Source organism: Pantherophis guttatus, chromosome 1 (assembly GCF_059756535.1).
Source record: "Pantherophis guttatus breed Tessera chromosome 1, ASM5975653v1, whole genome shotgun sequence".
NCBI classification, from domain to species: Eukaryota; Metazoa; Chordata; class Lepidosauria; order Squamata; family Colubridae; genus Pantherophis; species Pantherophis guttatus.
This window is the reverse complement of record NC_142063.1, coordinates 332,276,998-332,298,357: the sequence shown is the minus strand read 5'-3', so window position 1 is coordinate 332,298,357 and position 21,360 is coordinate 332,276,998. Positions and strand designations below refer to the sequence as shown.

Sequence of the window (21,360 nt, the reverse complement as noted above, 5' to 3'; positions counted from 1 at the left end):
ATCAACAGGTGCAACACCCAATGAGACCTGATCCTATTGTACAAAAGCCGCAGGAACTCCTCCCTTGGGGTGAAATCTGTGGGACGCTGGAGAGGACAGGTTACAACCACTGACTGGCCTTACTCTCCTCCCTAAGAAGCCCACCATATTATGATCTGGATCCCACCATCATACTCTTTTTATACGTTCAAATGAAACCGCCGCTCAGGAAACCAGTTTTTATTTATTTATTAAAAACATATGAGTTGAGAGATATATCATAGGAAAAAAATTATTTCAAATATACAGATACTATTATCCAATTAGCCATTAAAGGAGAAAGAGAAATTAAAATCGGAGAAATTTCAACTCCCACCCCACCTAGTTTAAATTAACCTGAACTATGGTGGACATCCTTCTTCAAGGGGGAAAAAAAAAGATCAAAATGCATCTAGGGGCTATTCACCTAGGAGGCAAATTTACTTATTTGCTAATCCCTGCTGATTTTTATTAGCAAAAGCAAAAAAAGTAACAACCGTGAGCTATGTGCTCCGCCTTTCTTCTCAATTAGGCCTGGGACTTAAAGTATCTCTGTTTTGTAACAATTCCCAAGGACCTTTGACCCAAGTAGAGATTTCTATCTAGGAAGGAAGGAAGGAAGGAAGGGAGGAATGGGATAGGTTAGGATAGGACACCCCAGTGGTGCTTTTCAAAAGGCAACTCTGACTTTGCTTTTTCGTTGAAAACGTTTTATTTCTCATCCAAGAAGCTTCTTCAGATGAGAAGCAAAATGTTTTCAAAGAAAAAAACAAAACAAATCCAGTTGCCTTTTGAAAAGCACCAATGGGGCCACTGTGACCTGGGTGATTGAGAATCTCCGTAGACGTTAGGACAGGACAGACAGAAGGTACTTCTCTTATACAATTATATTACACAGGCCAGAACCATCCCAACAAACTCTTCTCAAGCCTTGATGCTTTTGCTTTTGATTGGAGATCGAGGAGGAAAAAACAAAATGGCAGAGATGGAAGTTAAATAAACTGCTACTAGAAGCCCTATGAAAATAATGGCTATTTTTGCATACTGTACATATTTCATTCAGTTTAACTTGGTTCCTGTTAGGTATCTCACGCCCTCCAGACATGGACTCCAACACCCATCAGCCCCAGCCAGCAAAGCCAATGGGCAGAGAGGATGTCACCCAAAACAAACGGAGGGTGTGGAAGATTGCTCTAAAGGTTCAGGAGGACTAGAAGTCAAAGCAAGTGGCCCAAGGACTAAAGGAGCACAACTTAAAAGACTGTAAGAGGGACTCCACCAAGTTAAGTGATCTACATAGTTACAGGATCAATATAAATGGAAGTCAGATCATAGATTCTGCATTCACAGCAGCAGTCGGGGGTCCATCTCCTACCTAGAAAAGTATCTGAATACCACCCACCACTCCGCTTCATGTTGTAACTGTCCTTTACCCTAATGCAAGTCAGGTCTACCACGTTGGATCTGGCTCCTGCTTTATCTGAGTGTGTTCTTCAGTCTGTACTGAATCTGTGAAGACAAAGAGTATTTGGCTGCTTTTAGACCAATACTAAGGACACCGAAGAACAAGAGACACGGAGATCTTATATTCTATTTGTCCAAAGATTAACAAATCAGAAGGGCTGCTAAGTTTCCCTGATGTGAATACCATTATCTTGATAAACTCCGAAAGAGTAGCTTAAAAAAAGAAAGAAAAGCAGCAAATGGGATATGATTCATAAAATCCACTGAACCTAAGACACATTGCAATTTAAGGATGGGATACCACCCAACGCACATATGACTTTATGGTCACTGATTCATAATTAGAAAAGCTAGCAAGATTGTTTACAAAGGGTGTAAAACTGATTTAACTTTATTTTTAGCTCCGTGGACATGACATACATATCGAAATAGCAAGTGCTTTCTTCTCATCAGATCATAGATCCTTACCTTCCTCCACAGATACTTGTACTATTTGGTCTGCTTCAATTGGTTCTAGAAGAAAATACGTACAGATATTGGTATTAATTCTATATTGGTAGCCAACTTTTTATCAACCTGCCTTGTCAATGACTGTAGCCTTTGAATGACTGTTTCCACTCTATACAAAGTCTCTAAAGCCTCTTTTATAAGAGAAGAGCATCTAAAACTACATCATTCTATTTCTACCACAATACTGCAGTGGAGGGTTGGGCTATCTCCTCCCAACATAAATAAACATTAGAATGCATTGTATTAACATAACAATGCAATCATCATCATCATCACATGAAAGCACAAGCTTCCTTAGAACTCATGCTGGTAATTACGGAGCCATGAATATAACTGTAACATTTACCTTGTACCACCTGTTCAGGAGCTGGCACAGTGGCTGCTGGGACTTCTGCTTCTGCTTTTTCAGTAATTTCTAGAACGAACAGGATCAGAATCAGGATCAGAGATAAGGTATTATTCAGTTTCGGGGTGCAAACTGTTAAAATGTTTTGGCAGTTCAGATAGGAAAAACTCCAGAACAATGTTGCTGTCCGTATAAAATTTGAGCTTATTAAAATCACTTCCCTTTTCTGCAATAACATTTTTTGATACATTTGAACCCCCTACAATTTAGAAGGGTTAGAGATTTTGCTAAAATAAAATAATATGTAGGGTTGAACTGTAGATGCTGATGCTGCCAAACCAATATGAAAAGCTGCTACTGGTAAAGAGTTGAGAAATTTATCCTTCAGCATATTGCTGAATTGCTAGGTAACATACTGTATTGTATCTAGGCAACGATGGATTATTTTTAAAATGGGTAAAACAGCAGAAAAGACCTCTAAACTGACCACAGAAATGACAGAAATGCATAGTTGTTTGTACACTGCCCAGAGCAGTATACAACAGTAAGATGAGTTAATGCAATTTATAAAATGGTTATAAAGATTTATTTTGTTAATGAAATACTTACGGTTGTTCATTACAAGTCCAGGGAATGGTCTGTTGGAAAACAATGTAACATTTCAATGCTCAGAAATAAATTATTTAATCCAAATTTCCACTGATGACTTCCAAGAAATATTTTAAGTGTCTGATTTTAGAACCAATATAAGCCCTCTTAATCTTCAAAAACCGTGTGATTTTCTTTTTTCTATGTTACTTTAATTCAGGCTTCCTCAACTGATGCCCTCCAAATATGTCTGACTGTAACTCTTTCATCCCCAGCCACCAAATCACAGTTTGGAATAGTGGTTAGTGTGTTGGATTAGGAATGTGGAGACCAGGTTTGTATCACTACTCCGGCATAAAATACCCTGGGTGACTTTTAACCTAACATACCTTACAGGGTTGTTGCAAGTATAAAATTGAAGGGGGATAATGTAGACGGCCTTGAGCTCCTGGAGGAAAGGCGGGATATAAATGCAACAAATAGTTGAATTAATGGAATCTAGAAACTTCAACTGTGCTCTACCAATACTATAATTCCTAAACCATTCAGCAAGTCCAATAAGAAATATTCAACATAAAAAATACACAGCCCTAGTTTTATATCTTTATGCCCAGTTCTAACTAATAATCACCGTCATATTTCCTGTTTTATTGAATTCTGTTTAATTCTTTCACTTTTGGCATATTCCTTTCAATATCTAATACCATACCTGTATTTATTCTTTTTTTTAAAAAAAATAACCCTGTACTTGAATTCTAGAACTTGGCTATCTCCATCCTGGATCGCAAGTATTCCAAAAATTCTATTTCTGTCTCTACCCAGGGCAAACCTCAAGGACAAAACACTTATCTCTGAAACTGAAAATATCTCCTCACGTCAGTTCTCCTTTGTCTTAAGCAGGGATGAGAGAAGCTGTCCGCCAAACCCTTTTTCAAGATGGATTATACAAAGCCTGATAGCTATAAAGCATTCTAACCATTATATCAAAGAGTTGATCTTCCAATTCTGCACTACTTAAAAGTGGTTAGAAATTATAGACAATCCTCCACTTATGACCACAATTGGAACTGGAATTTCTACTACTAAGGGAGTTTTTTTTTTAGTTGTGCCCAATTTTATCATCTTTTTGCCACAGCCGCTAAGCTAAACACTGTAGTTGTTAAATGAATTATATGGTCATCAAGAGACTCTGGTATCTCCCCCACCCTCCCCCAACTGACTTGCTTGTCAGAAGCCTTCTGGGAAGGTCGAAAATGGCGAGGATGTGCCCCTGGGACACTGCAATTGTTCTAAATATATGCCAAGCCTCTGAATTTTGATCAAGTGTCTGTGGGGATGCTGCAAAAGTCATAAGTGCAAGGAACGGTTGAAGGTCACTTTTTTCAGTGCAGTTATAACCTCAAATGGTCACTCAATGAATGGTTGTAAGGCGAGGACTACCTGTAGGGCCTAAGAATGTGAAGAGAGTTCTACAGGTAACGGGCAGAAACGGAATTGTTCATCTCCAGGCCAAGCCTCAATTTAGAGAACCTTCCCTCCTGATCTTTCAAAATTTCTTAGAACTGTTTTGACTGTGGTCCATTCCCTAGGCCAATTGCCAGCGCAGTCACCACATCCTCTTTTTAAGAGTTCTGCAGAAGGCTGGGCTGGGCTGCTGAGTGCAACAGAGGCTACAAGAAGACAAGATGGGCTCTCTTAACACGCTACCTGCCACTGGGAAGACTGCTGGCTTTTCCCAGCCCTGAGAGTGCCAACATCCTGATCTACAACAGCTTCTTTCAACATACAATTGTACGTTGTACAATGTAGGTTACACTAAATACTGTACTGCTGAAAGTCACATACCTAATGACAGTAAATTTAATAAACTCCGCGGAATCCAGAATCTTCCTCATGGAACTGATTTCAAGATAGCTGGGAGCTTTAAAAGATACACCAGGGGGCATTCCATCCACCACCACACAGCCAGGGTTGACAGTGATTTTTCGGTATGGGACTTTCACAGGGTATCCCATACCAATAGCTTCCCCTACAGAAGAGAAAAGGGAGCTTATCAAAGATGGCAAGTAAACAGTTCTGGGTTCAGAGGCATTTCTTGAAATGTGTACATATTCCTTGGGAACAAGATGATAAAAGTGCACGAGGAACAAGCAACATATTCGGAATATAACTGCCTAGTAGTTATGAGACAGAACAGTATTGTGAGAAAAAACTTCAAATGACTATTTTTTTACACAACGAGAAACCAAATATTCCTTTAATTACATGTTGATTTGTTCATTCAAGGTAGTAATAGTGTGGCTTAAAAAAAACCTCACATGACCTATTCATAATTTTTTTAAAAATTAAATCCTGATAAGATCCATCGTGCACACATCAATTTTATCGCAATAGTCAAAGAGATGTTTGATGTTTTTGAATTTCATGATCAGGAAATGAAAGCAATAACTTCTGCCTATTATTTGCTCCTCAGCAATTATTATTTTTGTTTAGAGGAACAGTTGTTTTTAAAAATGTAGTTCTCAAAGCTCCTCATTATGAAAAATCAAAATCTCAAAATGCACACGTTGTGTCAAACAACATTGTATCTTAATTATACACTGTACACCCTGAAGGATTTTCTTCTCCTGTCCCAGATATGACTGTCAGATGGAAGTCCTGCCCTGTTTGTTATGGCCAATGGCTGCTAAGGAAACGGCTCTCCATCTTTGGCATATCCTCCCCAAAGTGCTTTTTACCTGGTGCCTTTCTTGACCCCAGGTCTATTCCTTTTTATTCCCTAAAGCCTTTAATCTTCATTTTCTATTTGCACTGTGATAATTTCTGCTGGAGATTTGTGGCTGTTTTCTCTGATTGTTATTCTATACGGTTTGGGATAGGATTTCTTTTAAGAGCTAAGAAAACTTTGCTACATGATTTTAATACTAGTGCTTCAGCTTTACTTTTGTTTTCCAAAGCGTTAAAAGTAACAAAGTCAATAATAGAACAAATTGGGATGGGGAAATCATTGCAAAAGAGAACAAGAACCCTGAGCTGCCATAGTAGCAGCAGGTGCTTCCTGGTGGGTAGCTCTGGCTCTGGAGGTAGGATTCATTTGGGGCGGGGGGGGGGGGGAGACATGAGCAAGTGCAGTTTAAATCTTTGGGCCTTGAACTAGAAGGCAGCTGGCTGTGAGCACCAGTTTTGTGAAGGGAAGGGAAGAGAGTGTGACCCTGTTCTAAGTAAATTCTCCTTTTAAACCGTGTATTTGTGTGTGTTGCTCTTACTTGTTATAACATTAAGTTAAAAACTGAATGTTAGAACTTCTCAAGTAGCAGCTTAGAAGAAAACCATGTTACCACTGCATACAGTTCCTGATAGATGCATCAAGCAATCTTGAATGCCTCTCACCCCAGTCAATGTTTCATCTGTGGTTTCATTGCCACCTTCCATTTTATCAGTAAATGCCTGTGGAGATTCTCAGTCATCCAGGTCATGGTTGTCCCAAAGGTGCTTTTTCAAGAGGCAATGGGACTTTCTGGTTTCTTGGATGAGAAGTGAAACACCTTCAAAGAAAATACCAGAAAGTCCAGTTGGCTTTTGAAAAAGCACCTTTGGGACATCTTATCAGTAGTTTCAAGCACAGACCCATCTGCCATTTTATGCAGTGATTTTGATAAGAAATCCATCTGATCCCACATAAATCCATCTAAAACCGATTGCTACTATTAACTAGGAGAGGTTTGCTAAAGGAAACTATTCTTTACCACAGAGCATGTGCTTTTCCATTCATATGGACATGGACCCACAGCTGCTTAAAACAAAACATAAGAATTAAGTTATTTGTTTATACATCTCCCCTTTGTTTGAACTTCAAAAATGGTGAAGATTGTTTTGCTGTTTCAGCAGAATGATGGCTTCAAAGGCTGAGAAGGCAATTATTTTGACTTTCTGAAGAGGAAATGCAAAAATTACCAAATTTTCGACTGAAGAGATCATTCACTTGCTCTCTCAGCTGCCGGGCCTTCTCTACTTTGGAGGTTCTCTCATCGTCATCTGCAAAATGTAAAGACACAATTACTGTATTTTTATGGTTTTTTAAAAATGACTTTTAAAGATTTAAGGCAACCTAATGATCAGTTTAAGAGGAACTATTTGGGGTTGTTCTATCTCCTGGTAGTGGATGGTGCTTTAATCCTGGCCCAGCTGATTTGCTCTTTGGGTCTTGAAGAAATGAAGAGAAGGAAGACCAGAAGCACAGAACGTATCCTCTTCACTGCTCAACTATGCTACATTATTAAACGCAGCTTTAGTCACATATAGGAAATGTTTGTGGAAGAAGGTGGGTCCAAAAAGGAAATACCATGGGTAGTGAACCACTTCTGCTTTGGCTGCAAAAGGTAAAAGGTTAATGTGGGGAACAGGAAGAGAAGACAGCTGAATGAACAAATGCTTACTAGTTACTTGCCGCTGAGGGATTGGGGCGATAAGGTAATTGGGTGAATGAATGCTTGCTGGCATTTGCCAGGGAATGGCAACTGTGTTTCTGGGACTGTTTGCCCTCCCGCAAGTCAGGCTGAAGGGCAACCAGAAGGGCATAGATTGTGTGTGGGGGGGGGGCGGGGGGGGAGAGATAGGCAGCTGGAGAGTTGGGGGCACTGCAATGGCTGTAATTTCGGCCATGTGTTGTAAGTCTAATTTTTTTAAAGTACCAATGTAAAAAAGGAGACCTGAGATAAACTGTTGCTAGCAGCTGATTAGTTTGGGTGCCTACTGGGTAGAACCTTTATTCATGGTTAGCCCAAAGCATATATGAGTCTATTTTATGTCCAAAGGAAAATAATGTTCTAAATACTATTAATTACCCTTACCTCTTTTTAAAAAGTGATGGTGCTTTTGAGTTAGAACAAAAATATAAACCGAATTTAAAAGTGTTACTCAACAGATTTTAAAACCTCTCAGTTACAGGAAGTGGGCAGAGTACCTGGTATTGTCACCTGAATGATGTTAAGGTCTTCTACTCCAGCAGCTGTGTTCACCACTGGGTCAGGCACACTTACAGCATTTATCACAGTATTACATAAACTGGTTCTTCCTTAGAAAAGATGCAGAGGCAAAACGTTAGCTCAAAACTTCTCAAATGAACCCCATTTTCATCTTTAATAATGAAACTGCACAACAAAAAAGGTTAAAGAATAAACCAAGAATAAAATGACTATGCAAGAATTAGATTGCATTAGATGAAAGATGACAGCTGTAACTAGAATCGGATCAAAACTGTTTCCTACTACAACAGTAGGGTGAAAGTGCTGCAGAAGATCTGCTGCTTTTGAATTTTAAAAGCCCTAGAAAGGAAATATAGACCAGCATAAAGAATGGCAGCTAGAGATCTGGATAAATAATTAATGAAGCAAAATGTCAGTAAACCACAGCTGATGTTGAAGCTATTTCCTTGTAGCTGCAGATCCATTTTGGATCAAGAATCTGGTCAGCTCAGACGTGCAGTGCCCACTCCCAGTTTTCATGCTCGTCTACTGAAATTTTGCATGGAGAGAACACCATGATACACAGGAAACAGAGATATTACTTAACGGATGTATTCTTTTTATTGTGGGAGCTCCGTATCACATATGGGGGCTTCTCACATGATATAGACGTAGTCCTCACTTAACCACCATTCATTCAGTGACCATTCAAAGTTACAGCAGCGCTGAACAAATGGTAGTTATATCCCAAAGTCACATAATCAAAATTCAAGTGCTTGGCAGCCCATTTGCCTTTACAAATGCAGAGGCACTCCCCTCTGTACTGTGCCATCTCTATGGTCCTGGTGGGTGGGAGACTCTGAGGCAGTCTTTACTTTACTGAGAGTCATGGCTGGGAGAGACCAAACTGGGAGAGGCATAGATTGGGGTGATTCCTTGCCTTGGTTAATGATGACAATAGGGACTGCTGGACTGTTCTTGCTAAGTGATGCAGTCACCTAACATCATGCTCTGACCAGTCGCTTAGCAATGGAAATTCTGGTCCCAATTACCACTGTAACTCAAGCGCTACCTGGGATTGGAAATAGATTGGCCCAAAGTCTCTAACAAATTCTAGGAACTCTTCCAAAATCTGTAGATTTATCTGAGCATCCAATTCCTGAGAAAAAACAACATAGCTGTGAACTTTTGATGCAAGAGAATTACTGCCAAAGCAGAAGTGAAACTCACTTTGAGGACTGGGAATAGCAGTAGCATTTTCTTTAATTGCTGCCTCAAACATTTCTGGCCTGCCGAGAAACACAGTTAAGATTTGGCATAAGAAAATAAAGAAGTAAAATCAACAAGAAGGGGGAAAGAAATTACAAGCAGCTCAATGTAAGTGTCACAAGAGTACAATACTAAATTTGATCGCAGGATAGCAAGGATAATTATTGCCTCAACACAATCATTTCTGTTTCCTTTTCAAACCCTGTCCCATTCGCAGAAGCTCAGAAATGCCAGGTAATCCTTGAGCCAAAGATTAAAACAAAACTCAGGAAATACTTTAGCTGCTCTATGGGCATCCTAAACAGAGACTTTCATTGTAATTTTACCCAAATGCTATGCATAGAGGCGCCTTTTGTGCTGTTCAATTTCAACAGAAATTGAATTCCTAATGATATTATAGCAAGAAGTATCTAGAAAGGGATTCCCTCCCCCCCCTAAAAGGGGAGGGGTAAAAAATGACATGCTGAAGGAATAAAAACAGATTAGACAAAAATTTCCATGACATCTAGTTTTCTCCAATTTGAAGCCCATCATCAGTGTTGGAACTCCCCCAACTGAAGCCCTACAGACAACTGTATTGTGGACTGGAATCCAACACATTTGGAAACACCAGGATGTGGAAGAACGCACAAAGCCAATGTTTTATTTAATTTTAATGAAACTAAGAGTTTTCCTTGGAGCCACACCATTTCTGAATTCAGAAACAAATGAAAATGGCATGATTCCATAAAGAAGGGAGAAATGGGAATTTTTCTTGCCTACTTTCCTTTGCATTAAAGAAGCACAAACTTCCTTTTGCTTTCTGAATGGATTTAACAACTTCCATTAGAATACTATATGGACACCATGTTGCATTTATTTCTCCAATTCAATAAACTTTGAGGATCTTTCAACTCATATAGCTCCAAACCCTCCCAGTTAAAAGCCATTTTCCTGCTGCTCATTTATTGCTTTCACCCCAGAATGAAAGTGTGGATTACCCATTCAATGCCTGGTTTTGTTTCATCCTCATTCTTCAGGGCAACTACAGAAGGGCTGGATAAATGTTACACAGAAAAACAGTGAACACATGTTCAGTCTAGCTGGGTTCAGAAACGCGATGTGGTTTCACTAAATATGGCCTAAATTCTAATGAACTGAATACTATTTTGGTAAGACTTGGTCAAGACAATCAAGGAAAAACATGAGACTGGAGTGAGGATGGCCGTCCTATGAATGTAAGGTGACTCATAGCTTAATTTTCAAAATCCTTCTGTGAATTCTTTCAGATATTTATTAAGAGAATTTGGTACCTACCCCAAAATCCCAGTGGGTGAAGGAGGAGGAGGAAGAAGGGAATTTTATTATTTATTTTATTGGATTCTGAGGCTCCCTAACTCTCAAAAGACTCTGGGTAGCTTACAGAAATTTGAAAGAATACATAATTTAAAAGGACCATGATTGCCTAGACAAAGCCACATAAATAATATCCAGGAAAAACAATTGGCAGGGGCTCCTCAAACATGCTAATCCCAGGCTTGGAAACAAAATCTCAGGGAAATTTCAGAATATTTAATTGGTTGCAAGAATGATGGTTCTTGTCACTATCCAACAAATTACAATATCAGTAACGTGACTCTCAATTTGCAGCCTGCAAACAATTTACTGTCCTCCCTTTTTACAACCCTGCAATCCCTTAATTCAGAGTAGAGCCGGAGCAACTCGTTGGAGCTGAGCATTTACTGATTGGATGCAACACAAAAGTTCATAGCAGATTATTTCTTCTTTAAAGAAGAAATTTAAAAATTTAAAATTTAAAAATTTTAAATTTTTAATTGTATTTTAAAATTATGGGTATTTTAAATTATGGGTATAAATTCAGCCAAATTTATTTAATTTATTTTATTCGATTTTAAATTTTGTATATTTATGTGTTTTATTTCATGGCTGTACACCGCCCTGAGTCCTTCAGGAGTAGGGCGGTATAGAAATTCAATAAATAATAATAATAATAATAATTTGTGTCCTAGGAGAGAAATGTTTGCTGCTGCCTAAAATTGAACTCTCAACCTTCCGAGTAGCAGGCAAGCATGCCGCTCAGTCAATTTACTATATTGCTAGTTATATACAGCATGTATTAACTGGAGAAAAATCATTAATATAGCAATATAGAATTTAAGATTTATATACCACTTTACAGCCCTTTCTAAGTGGTATACAGAGTCAGCATATTGACCCCAACAATCTGGCTCCTCATTTTACCGAAGGATAGAAGGCTGAATCAATCTTGAGCTGGTGAATCAAACTGCTGGCAGGCAGCAGGCAGCAGAAGTAGCCTGCAGTACTGCATTCTATCTAACCACCATGGCTCTTTTAATGATATTATATTTAGCTTCCTGCATTTAATTAATTTGAATAATTCTGCATTCATTTATAGAAAAATCAAAACAATTAAAGTCTCTTATTTTACTAGTTTACTTGGGAAGTTCATATAGTAGTACCTGTAGCTTGTTTGGGAAGTTATAAATGAAAATAGAATTTATTTAAACTACCATTGTCACAAATAGATAGCCACACATTAAGAGGAATTTTGGCATATTCTATAATTCAGTTTCCTCACATCTGTGTAGTCTGGACAGTGATAAAGTTCTTTTCCAATGTTTCAAAAGGTAAGTCTGCCAATTATTTCTAATAAAAAATAAGGAAATGTTCACATACTTGTAAAATTGAATCCTTTCTTCTTTTAAGGAATATAATTCAATGTTACTTGATTATTTGGACAGTTCTGCTCTCTTAGGAAGGCCTAAACTTCAACCCTTCATACAACTGTTTAAGGAATCCTGAAATTGACTAATCTGAATCCCATCTTTATTTAACTTTTGTAGAAAAGGCCACTCATGTGGTATGCATTACATCTGGCTTACTTTTTAATGATAAATTTTATCTTAGCTTTGTTTCGGAGGATTTTTTCCAATCTTGGAATGCCAAAAGTGGATGGGCGACGGAATGGCACTCCCTCAGGCAGGCCTTCAACGTAAAAATCTTCAGGGTAAGATTCAAAAAGCGCAAAAGGAACTTTAACAGGTTCTGTCAGTCCAAGAGCTTCCCCTAGAATAAAATAATACATGTGAGTTATTTGTTTTTCATTTAATAGGCTTTTCACGTCTGTTTGGTAATTTTGAGCCAAAATGGGTGAATCCAGGAATGTTTCATGAAGCAATTTCAGAATTGTTTCAGCGAAGAGCAGGATAATAATGCTTGAATTAAAGATATGATTCATCTACTACAAAGTATTTCTATTCCAATCTCAAGGTAGGCACATTGCACATAGGCAAAATATATTTAGTTTTTAAAACTGCAGCTATAATTTTGAAATAAGAATTTGTGGCAATAGGCATTCTTGGAATCATAATGTCTTTTTTTTAATTTCAGAAGATTGGTAATGTTAGCCTGTTATTAAGGAATTAATCTTCTGTATGGATTATAGTCAGTGGACCCTTATATCACACTAAAGTTAGGAAGCTTTAAAGTGCTGTAACACAAACTGTTGTAGTGTTTCTGCATGCATGCTGCAGTGTATGGGCTCCGTTTCAAGACTGAGCCATTTAAGTATATTTGGTCTTTTGTCCCTTTTCTTTTCTTTTTCTGATCATTTTGGTTTTTTTCTTCTATTTATTTAAGCAAATAAAATTTTGAAAAAGTAATGTTTAAAGTAGTAAATATAAGTGGAAAGAAATGAGTATTATCTAATGAGAGTTCTTATCTGCAATGTGAAGTGACATAGCAGATATAATTCTTTGAGAATCAGGCTGCAGAATTATGAATGTATTTAACCATTATGTGGTTAGACTAGATGGAATAAGAGACAGCACATTCTTAGCAATAGAGAACTCCTTTCACAGGAAACATTTGGAGCTTGTTCAATTTTATTTTCTACATCATTAAGTCCATTTTATTCAGCCAAACATTTCAGAAAATGGGAATTCAATTACATACATAGTTGATGCCTTACTGAATTTAGTTATTTTCCTAATAAAATTTTCTAAAGTGCTAGGCATATTATATTTAATAAGATAAAAAGCACTTACCACATTTTTCATTAAAAAGATTTTCAACTTTCTGTTTCAAATCAGTAATCTTGGCATTCCAGGCCTCTGTCAAAATATAATGGAAATTGTTTCATTCAATCCTATTATATTTTTGTTTCCCTAACCACGCAGATGGATTTCTTCAGAACAAGTTTCTGATAGATTCCACAACACATAATATGCAATAAAATTACACTGTGTTGTTCCCTCATTGCTTTAACATTTTGGCTACAAACCTTAAAATGTCAAAGGTTTTTTACTACCAAGACACAATCAACATCTAATTTACTGAGTGCAAACCAGAATGGATAGCTGAAGATATATAGAATGTATTAATGCACAACCTAGTAGACATATAAATATCCCGTCTTCTAATTAACCATTCTAATAAAATTAAGAAGCTTAATTTAACATAAAAGAAAATTTCCTTATGAACTTACCAAAAGAAAATTCTCTTCCTCTTGGCTTAAAGCCTGTATTGGATCCATTGGTTTGAGGATTAGTTCTAGCATCTGAGGTTGATACCCTATTAGCAGGACCTATACAGTATATTGAAACACAATGAATACATTCCATTTTAGAACTAGCTTTAAGTTTCAATTTCATGGTGCATATCCTGAATATGCAGTCAAAATTTCCAGTGTTTTTCTAAAAACCTAGTCTGCATAGCACATCTTCATCTGAGAATGTAAAGACACACCACAAGAGGCAATCTACCCTAAACTATTCTCACAGTAGTTGCAATTGAATATGGCATATATTTAAAAAGCAAAAACAGACAGCTATCTAAATAATTCCTTTTAAGGCTGCAATGCCTCATCAACTGCTTTGTTCGTGCAAGATGGGAAAAGAAAATACCTGTTTTGGTTCCTTAACTTTTCTTAAGGCTTTCTCCAAAGGTCACTGCCCAAGGATCCAGAAATACGATTCCCAGTTTTAAAATATTTCAGTAAGCTACTATTCCAATATACATATGGGGAAATTAAGAACTATATAGAAACCTCTCTTGATAGGGTAAGATTCAGCAAGATTTGGAAACTGCTCTCCAAGAGAAGGCAAAACATATCAATCTTCTAGCAAACTTTTGGTTTTCAAAATTTATAGTAAAGAACATGCATTCTATGAATTCTGAGTCCAGGTTGAAACAAAATTATTTGTTTTAAGCAGTGATATTCAGATTGTTTGATAGTTAAAACGTGAAGTTTCAGACTTGAAATGGATCATTTCAAATTCTCCAAGATCATCAAAGAACATTCGTTCGAAGAATGATTTTTTTTCAAAGTTTTGACAAAATACCCAGGCTATTTTGAGCCGTGTTCTGATAAAAATTTCCAAGTGGATTTACAGTATTTCCTACATAATCCCAAACAGTTATCCTTAAGGGGAAATAATTGGGCGAATTCCATACCTTCATCTACAGTAACTTCAATCTCTGGAACTTTAGAGTTGCTTACAGGACTTCGTGTAGAGTTTGAGCTGCTGGGACTCTGAGATCCATCAGGGATGTTTACTATTTGTTTAAATTAAAAACCATTAGTTTTTGCATGATTTATGCAGCTATATATGAAAACTGTTTAACATCATTAATAAAATATGAATGTGTTACATTTCTGCCAGCAGATTTAATAGGTGGAGAAACATTCCTCTTTTTGCACAGTATAAAACTAAATGGCTTTTGTCCTTTCTAACAATGAGTTACCATTAAGCTGCATTTTATGGTGACCTAGACAAGGGGCACATAGGGAGATATTGTTATGTAAGAAAAGCATTATTCAAGGGGGCCTTAAATAAAATAAGATTCTTTAAGTCTACCGGGGAAAAAAAGAAGTAACTTGTTCTTTATTTCTACAACCAATTATATTTTGCCACTAAATGTTGATGAAGCAAAACGTTCTTTCCTAACTAAGCTAAAGCTCCCATCTGTTATACAAGCATCTAACACCTGATATGCTTTTGTATTCGGGTTGTTTTCTTGATCATAGAAAAAAACATGCTCATCTTATTCCAATGATCTTTCTACTAGAACAGGGGTATCAAACTCAATTTCACTGAGGGCCATATCAGGGCTATGGTTGACCTCAGGGGGACAGGCGGGCATGGCTGACTGGGTGGGCATGGCCAGCTTGACGCCACTCCCCAAACTGCTGGCATGTTTCCTCTTCGCACTGGATAGACCAGGCTGAAGCCACACTGGCCCGATATTTCTTCTTGACATTGGGTAGACCTGGCCCAACGTTTCCTCTTGACATTGGGTAGACAGGGCCGAAGCCATGCTGGCCCGACATTTTCTCTTCACATTGGGTAGACCGGGCCGAAGCGATGCGGGCTGGCACCTTACATTTTCCAGGATGGCCCAGCGGGCTGGATCCAACCACATCACGGGCCGGATTTGGCCCACATGCCTTGTACATGCCCTGTACTAGAACAAGAGGGGCATACTTTGGAAAACATTTCTTCCATGGAGTATCCCTCAATGAATGCATCTTAATTAACCAGCATCCTAAACCCACAGAAAGTAGCACTACTCATACAAAACAGCGGGGTTCTTGATGCTCTCCAAGCTTGGTTGTTTTCCTGCAAATGTTTCATTGCGAAATTAGGTAACATCATCAAATCAATGCTAATCCAAAATCTAAATTTAAATTTAAATAGGAAACTATGTAGGAAAGAGAATACATATGATTCATCAGCCATCACAAATTTCAGCAGTACTGCTTTCAAAAGTCCAATGTATGATGCAATCAATTAAGAGAATGAAAGCCTCTTTCTTTGCATTTATTTTTTAAATGCTCTTTAAATCCTCTTTCAACACCAGATTTTTTTTTCCTTTTGTAGTATTTCAGCTTTTTAGTCACTTACCTGAAGTGTTCACTTTAGAAGCCAATTCTGGAGGCAAGTATGAGGTAACAAGCTCTGGTCTACAAATCAGACAAGTTTATTTTTACTAAAGCATTCTCACAGTCACTCAAGTTACATAGGTTATCTGTCTATGGGGTTACAACTGTAGGGAATAATGTTTGGGGACATTTTGCAAGGAAAATGGACTAGAAGGAAATGATCTCTTTTGTTAGGATTAAGAAGCAATTAGTCAACACTTCATAAATATCACCTCAAACTGTACCCATTTTAAATAACAGAAATGTACACAATGCCCCAGCAGAGCCAGAGGTGGATAACTGAGCCAGATTAAATAGAGAATTCATCTAATTCTAATTGGTGAAATTAGAACATAATCATTGTTAATCTTGATCCCATTATGATTGTATTATGTCCTTCAATCCTATTCACACATTTGAAATGAATAATTGATAATCGAAAGTGCTTTTGGCATCTGTTGTGCTAATGGGAAAGCTTTCTAAAGACTATCTGTGCCTCATTCAAAATGCAAGTTTTAATGTCCCCAAGTGTCTTAGCCTCAAAGATTCAGCAAACCACTTAAAAATCATACTATCTCTATTGATAACATGGCATAAGATCACAATTAGATGGATGTCTTGTTAAATTAAGAAACCTACCAGAGACAGCACAATAAAAATGAAATCCAAGAAATACCAAATAACAAACTCATTAAAAAATAAAAAGTAACTATCCACGTACTTCTTTACAATAAATTTAATTTTTCCACTGCCCCGCACAATTCTTTCCAGGCGTGGGATTCCAAACCAGGTTGGGCTTCGAAAGGGGATCCCTTCAGGCAAACCTTCTACGTATAGATGATCAGGATTTGACTCAAAGACAGGATAAGGTACTTTCACTGCTTCACTGAGACCCAGAGCTTGTGCTACAAAGGAGGCAAGAACTTGATTTGGATCAAACTCCTGTCATAGAAATGGCGTTCAAAGATAAAACTCACCCACCAAAGGCAGAGATATTTACTCAATCTTTCAAAGGCTACCTAACAGTTAATTAAGTTTTTGTTCGTTATTGTATTGGTGATACCATTCCAAGTATACAAAAACTTGAAAACACTAAACTTTCCTTTAGTCAAATGAAAGGGCTCTCAATAAAAAAATATGTTCTGGTCAGTCATTCTGTCAGATCAGTTTATCTGCCATTCTTCGGTGGAAGAAGCGGGGTGGGGTGGGGTTGGATTTGATACATTTAGTTCTTTTTTCTTTCTATGCATCTTAGGTATCCTATTTCTTGCCTTGCCTTTTTCTATAACCTTTCACCTGATTTATAACTGTTGGCTGGTGCCTCCGATGCCTGGAAAATTCTCACCTCTTGGAGAATGCAAGGGGAGGGAAGGCCATATGGATTACAACTCCGAAAGATGGCTTTGAGACACTTTTCTTATCGGTTTCTCAGAGAGGCCAGTACAATAACATCTTCACATCTACAGATTGGTGGAATCCACATCGGACTGTTGGGAAGGGTTCCTAATTTCCTTTACCCTAGTTGTATGCCCTGAGGGACCTTAGAGCCTGCTTTGAATTCTGACTTGCTTTCACCCCTTTTCACTAAAAGGTTCCTTTTGAACCACAAAGTTTTCAAGAGACTATACTTTCTTGAAGGGGGGAGAGCCTGGGCCTTACACATCCTTTTAAAGCAGGAATGACAATTCCAATCCCAAGAGTGTCTTTTCAGAATATCTTACAGACATTAATCCAATATAAATTTCATTTTAGCATGGCAAGACAACTCAATTATGAATCTCTTTCTCTGCTAGCATGACTAATTTCCTTGCCACTGACTCAGAGAGAGTAAGAATGGTATAAAGACACAGTTCTCCAAGTGGATTTGAAGCACTTATACCACTCTATTTGTATCTCCTTGAATAAATACAATTACTTGCTGTCTTTTCCCACTTTTTTCATGTGAAAATCAGATCAAGCTATTCAAAAATCTACTGGGATTAATGGTGTTCTATATCCAAAAAAAGATCAAGGCAAGGCATCGCAATTCTTCTACAGATACAGCAATATGCAGTACTCTTTATATATTACATTTCTTATTAAATAATCCATTAACATTATTTTATAGGAGTTCTAGAAACTTTGGCATATGCAGTTTCACTCACGCCCTTTCCAAAAACAAGCAATTAATCAGAACGCAAGAATTATGAATACAGTTTATAGTTTATTCTGTATGTTTACATGAAACATCAGTACTACCGAGCCAACGATGTTTCACCTACCAAATTTCATATTAAATATTTCTTCTACTTGTTTCCTCAATTTCGTGATTCTGACATTCCAATCTTCTTTGACTGGAATTAAAATAAAATACAAAAAATATAGATTGCACTTTAATAATAAGATACAATTATATTTAATAGATATACATTCTACATCAAAGCTTAGTTACAAAAAAATCTGTCATTTACTGATTATTAGATCTTATTGTCTCATAAATATTATTTTCCCATCTATAATTATCTTGGGCCAGGCAATCATTCACATCAGATTTGGAGTATTGTGATTTATAGTCAATTTTTAGATGATGGTGTTGTTGCAGAGAACAAAAAGCAATAATACGTGTGCTTGAAAATTCAGGCTAAGGTCTAAGTTATGATTAGACCCAATCATTCCTTGGCATGCCATCTACAGTAGTGGCCAAAATTGTGGAAACCTTTTGGGGAAAGTGTATTTTTGAGGTTTGATGGCTAATAACACCACTTTTTTTTGGAGTAGTACCATAAAATTATATATCAGTGGAAAGATAATTTAATCAAGAATGTAATGCTTTTCAACCCTTGTTTGAGTGATAAAAGTGGCTTTTTTCTACAAAACAATTTTAGGCTAAATTCCTGCAGTCTGTGCTGAACAGTCCTTGCACTCAACTTCACACTGCATTGCGCTATTTCATCTTGTATACACTCAGATGATTTTCTTTTGTCACGGAGGCACAGTCTCTTAATTTTTCTATCATCACTTGCTGTTGTGCACCTTTTCCTGCCTTTACCAATGTGGTTTTGTAGTGACCGAGTCTCCTTATACCTCTTCAAAAACTTAGAACTTAAAACTTTGGTTAAGTTTCCACCAATTTTTCTTGTAATTTCTTTATAATTGTAGCCTTGTTCACTTAATACTACTATTTTATATCACTTTCTGGGCGACCAGTCAACTCTTTGCACCATTACTTTAATTTTATTACATTTAACAAGCTCACTAAATGAAAGAACACAAAAAACCCCAACCAGCTTGTGATCACATAACACACTGACAAATGTCCTCCTCTCAGCTTCACTACATGACATCAATAACTGAATCCTACTGTGATCTGATTGGCTCATTGCCAAAACAAGATGACACCTGATTGGCTCTCATGCTCACTGGCTACAATCAGATGAAGGAAACTACCTGTATCAACCTAAGCAAGTTGTGCTTCCTTTTTCTGGTTATTTGGCTATAACTTTTCATAGAATACAGATAATTGAACAAACTTTGTTGCATTACATTCTTGATTAAATTATCTTTCCATTGATATATATTTTTATGGTACTACTCCCAAAAAGTGGTGTTATTAGCCATCAAACCTCAAAAATACACTTTTCCCAAAAGGTTTCCACAATTTTGGCCACTACTGTAATTAATCCTACATATGCAGCAACATATCTGGATTGATTTAACTTTATCAGGATGGGTCCAATATTTTCAGCAAAGCTAAAATATGCAGATTATATCTCATCTTTAGCTGCAACAACAGAGACAATGCAATTATACCATTTACTAGCTCAACTTCAAAATAGTACTCTAAACTAGTCAATAATCTAACTTTGTTTATATGATTAAAAAAAAATATTGAATGATGAAAGATCACAAGATTTTAAACTGGATTAGACTTACTTAGGCAAAACATTTTAATAGTTCCTATTGCTAATTGAATCAATTGTTCCTTTTAAAAATCTAGACTGTAATTACTAAAGCTAGTTCTCAAATTCTATCAAAAATAATGAATAGCCTGTCTTAGAATTTGCATTAGACCATGTCTTTTTAAATTGAAGAGTAAAATGAGAGCAACTGTCACTTCAGCCCGTAAGAGGTTACTAACTCAGTTTATTATTGGTTTTATTTTACCACCATGATAAATGTGCCAGACAGAGTCAGAAACCAGTTAGTAACATGCTTCCAATTATAAGAATAATAGGAGCCAGAGGTGAAGAAGCTATGGTAGAGGAGTGGAACCAATGGCTCGCTAGATCTCACTTAATTTTAAGTCAAAGTAGCCCCCAGCTGGCATGAGCAATGATAAGAGATATTGGGAATTATAACATTTGAAAAATTGCAAATTTTATATGGTAAGCATTATCAAACCTTTGTCTTTAAAATCACAGTAGGTAAGTAAGAACAAAGGAGAATATCAAGCTATCTCAGAAAGAAAAGAAATGAAGTTCCATAGTCTATCTTTAGATATAAAATGGGAAGAAAAACAAAGAAAGGCACCTCTATCTGAAGGGGGAAAAGTGTTCCTATCATTTTAAGAAACACTTATCTTACCTGGCATGTTTGTTCTTGGTTGAGTAACTTCTGTGGAAGTGATTGTGAGTAGTTCTGGCCTAGAATTTAAAAAATATAGACAATGATTCTACGGTACTTATCCTTCAAATATTTACAGCCTCTTTTCTGAATTATATATTATGAAAATTATTTTGAAACAACTCCATTAGGTTATAGCAGCTCAAAATGCAAAATAGAACAGAGTCTACTCATTAATTTTAAATGCATTTAAAACATAAACCCTATTTGTTTTACTCGTCATTAAGACTACACAAAAAAATTGTTTTATAATCTTACAATGTTACAATTCATAAACTGGTTTTCAACTGGAGTCCCCAACTTTCACACAAGGGATGCACTTTACCAGAAAGTCAAGAAGATAGGGGGTTCTCTTTTAGCTCTGAAATATGTCATTTTTATCTTGTTAGGCAAAACCTATATAAAATTTTATTTTCTAAAAACATTTCTGGGATGTACACAAGGCCTGTAAGCTTGGTTGGAATAAAGGTAAGTTCTGATGCTTTCAATATGGTGACTTGCTTTATTTTAAATTAAAAGAATCTGAAGAAAAACCTGAAATATGCAACAGTTCATAAAGCACTCAACTTGGAACTTGCACAAATTAAACTAAGAAAGAAAAAGCCAACCAGTTTCTCTAATATGATCTTGATCTTATATCCACCGTTTTCAAAGAG

At 36.9% G+C, this 21,360-nt stretch overlaps 1 protein-coding gene across 12 annotated transcripts in view; it reads right to left on the bottom strand.

The window, feature by feature from the left end:
* Positions 1 to 212: 212 nt before the first annotated feature.
* GTF2I (general transcription factor IIi) overlaps positions 213 to 21,360 on the bottom strand; it is a 74,469-nt gene continuing 53,321 nt past the window's right edge. For 7 of the 12 annotated variants that reach the window (XM_034420823.3, XM_087889396.1, XM_034420822.3 and 4 more), the window contains 16 exons: positions 20,666 to 20,724; positions 18,364 to 18,435; positions 16,824 to 17,007; positions 16,086 to 16,144; positions 14,635 to 14,736; positions 13,667 to 13,765; positions 13,227 to 13,292; positions 12,063 to 12,246; positions 9,121 to 9,179; positions 7,890 to 8,000; positions 6,881 to 6,961; positions 4,772 to 4,955; positions 2,948 to 2,976; positions 2,339 to 2,407; positions 1,951 to 1,995; positions 213 to 1,527 (listed from right to left, as the gene is read on the bottom strand). In XM_034420823.3, the coding sequence (XP_034276714.1) occupies positions 1,469 to 1,527; positions 1,951 to 1,995; positions 2,339 to 2,407; positions 2,948 to 2,976; positions 4,772 to 4,955; positions 6,881 to 6,961; positions 7,890 to 8,000; positions 9,121 to 9,179; positions 12,063 to 12,246; positions 13,227 to 13,292; positions 13,667 to 13,765; positions 14,635 to 14,736; positions 16,086 to 16,144; positions 16,824 to 17,007; positions 18,364 to 18,435; positions 20,666 to 20,724 (1,462 nt within the window). In that variant the 3' untranslated portion in view covers positions 213 to 1,468. The remainder of the gene's footprint in view (positions 1,528 to 1,950; positions 1,996 to 2,338; positions 2,408 to 2,947; positions 2,977 to 4,771; positions 4,956 to 6,880; positions 6,962 to 7,889; positions 8,001 to 9,120; positions 9,180 to 12,062; positions 12,247 to 13,226; positions 13,293 to 13,666; positions 13,766 to 14,634; positions 14,737 to 16,085; positions 16,145 to 16,823; positions 17,008 to 18,363; positions 18,436 to 20,665; positions 20,725 to 21,360) is intronic. The other 5 variants (XM_087889393.1, XM_087889403.1, XM_087889427.1 and 2 more) reach the window with 1 other exon arrangement.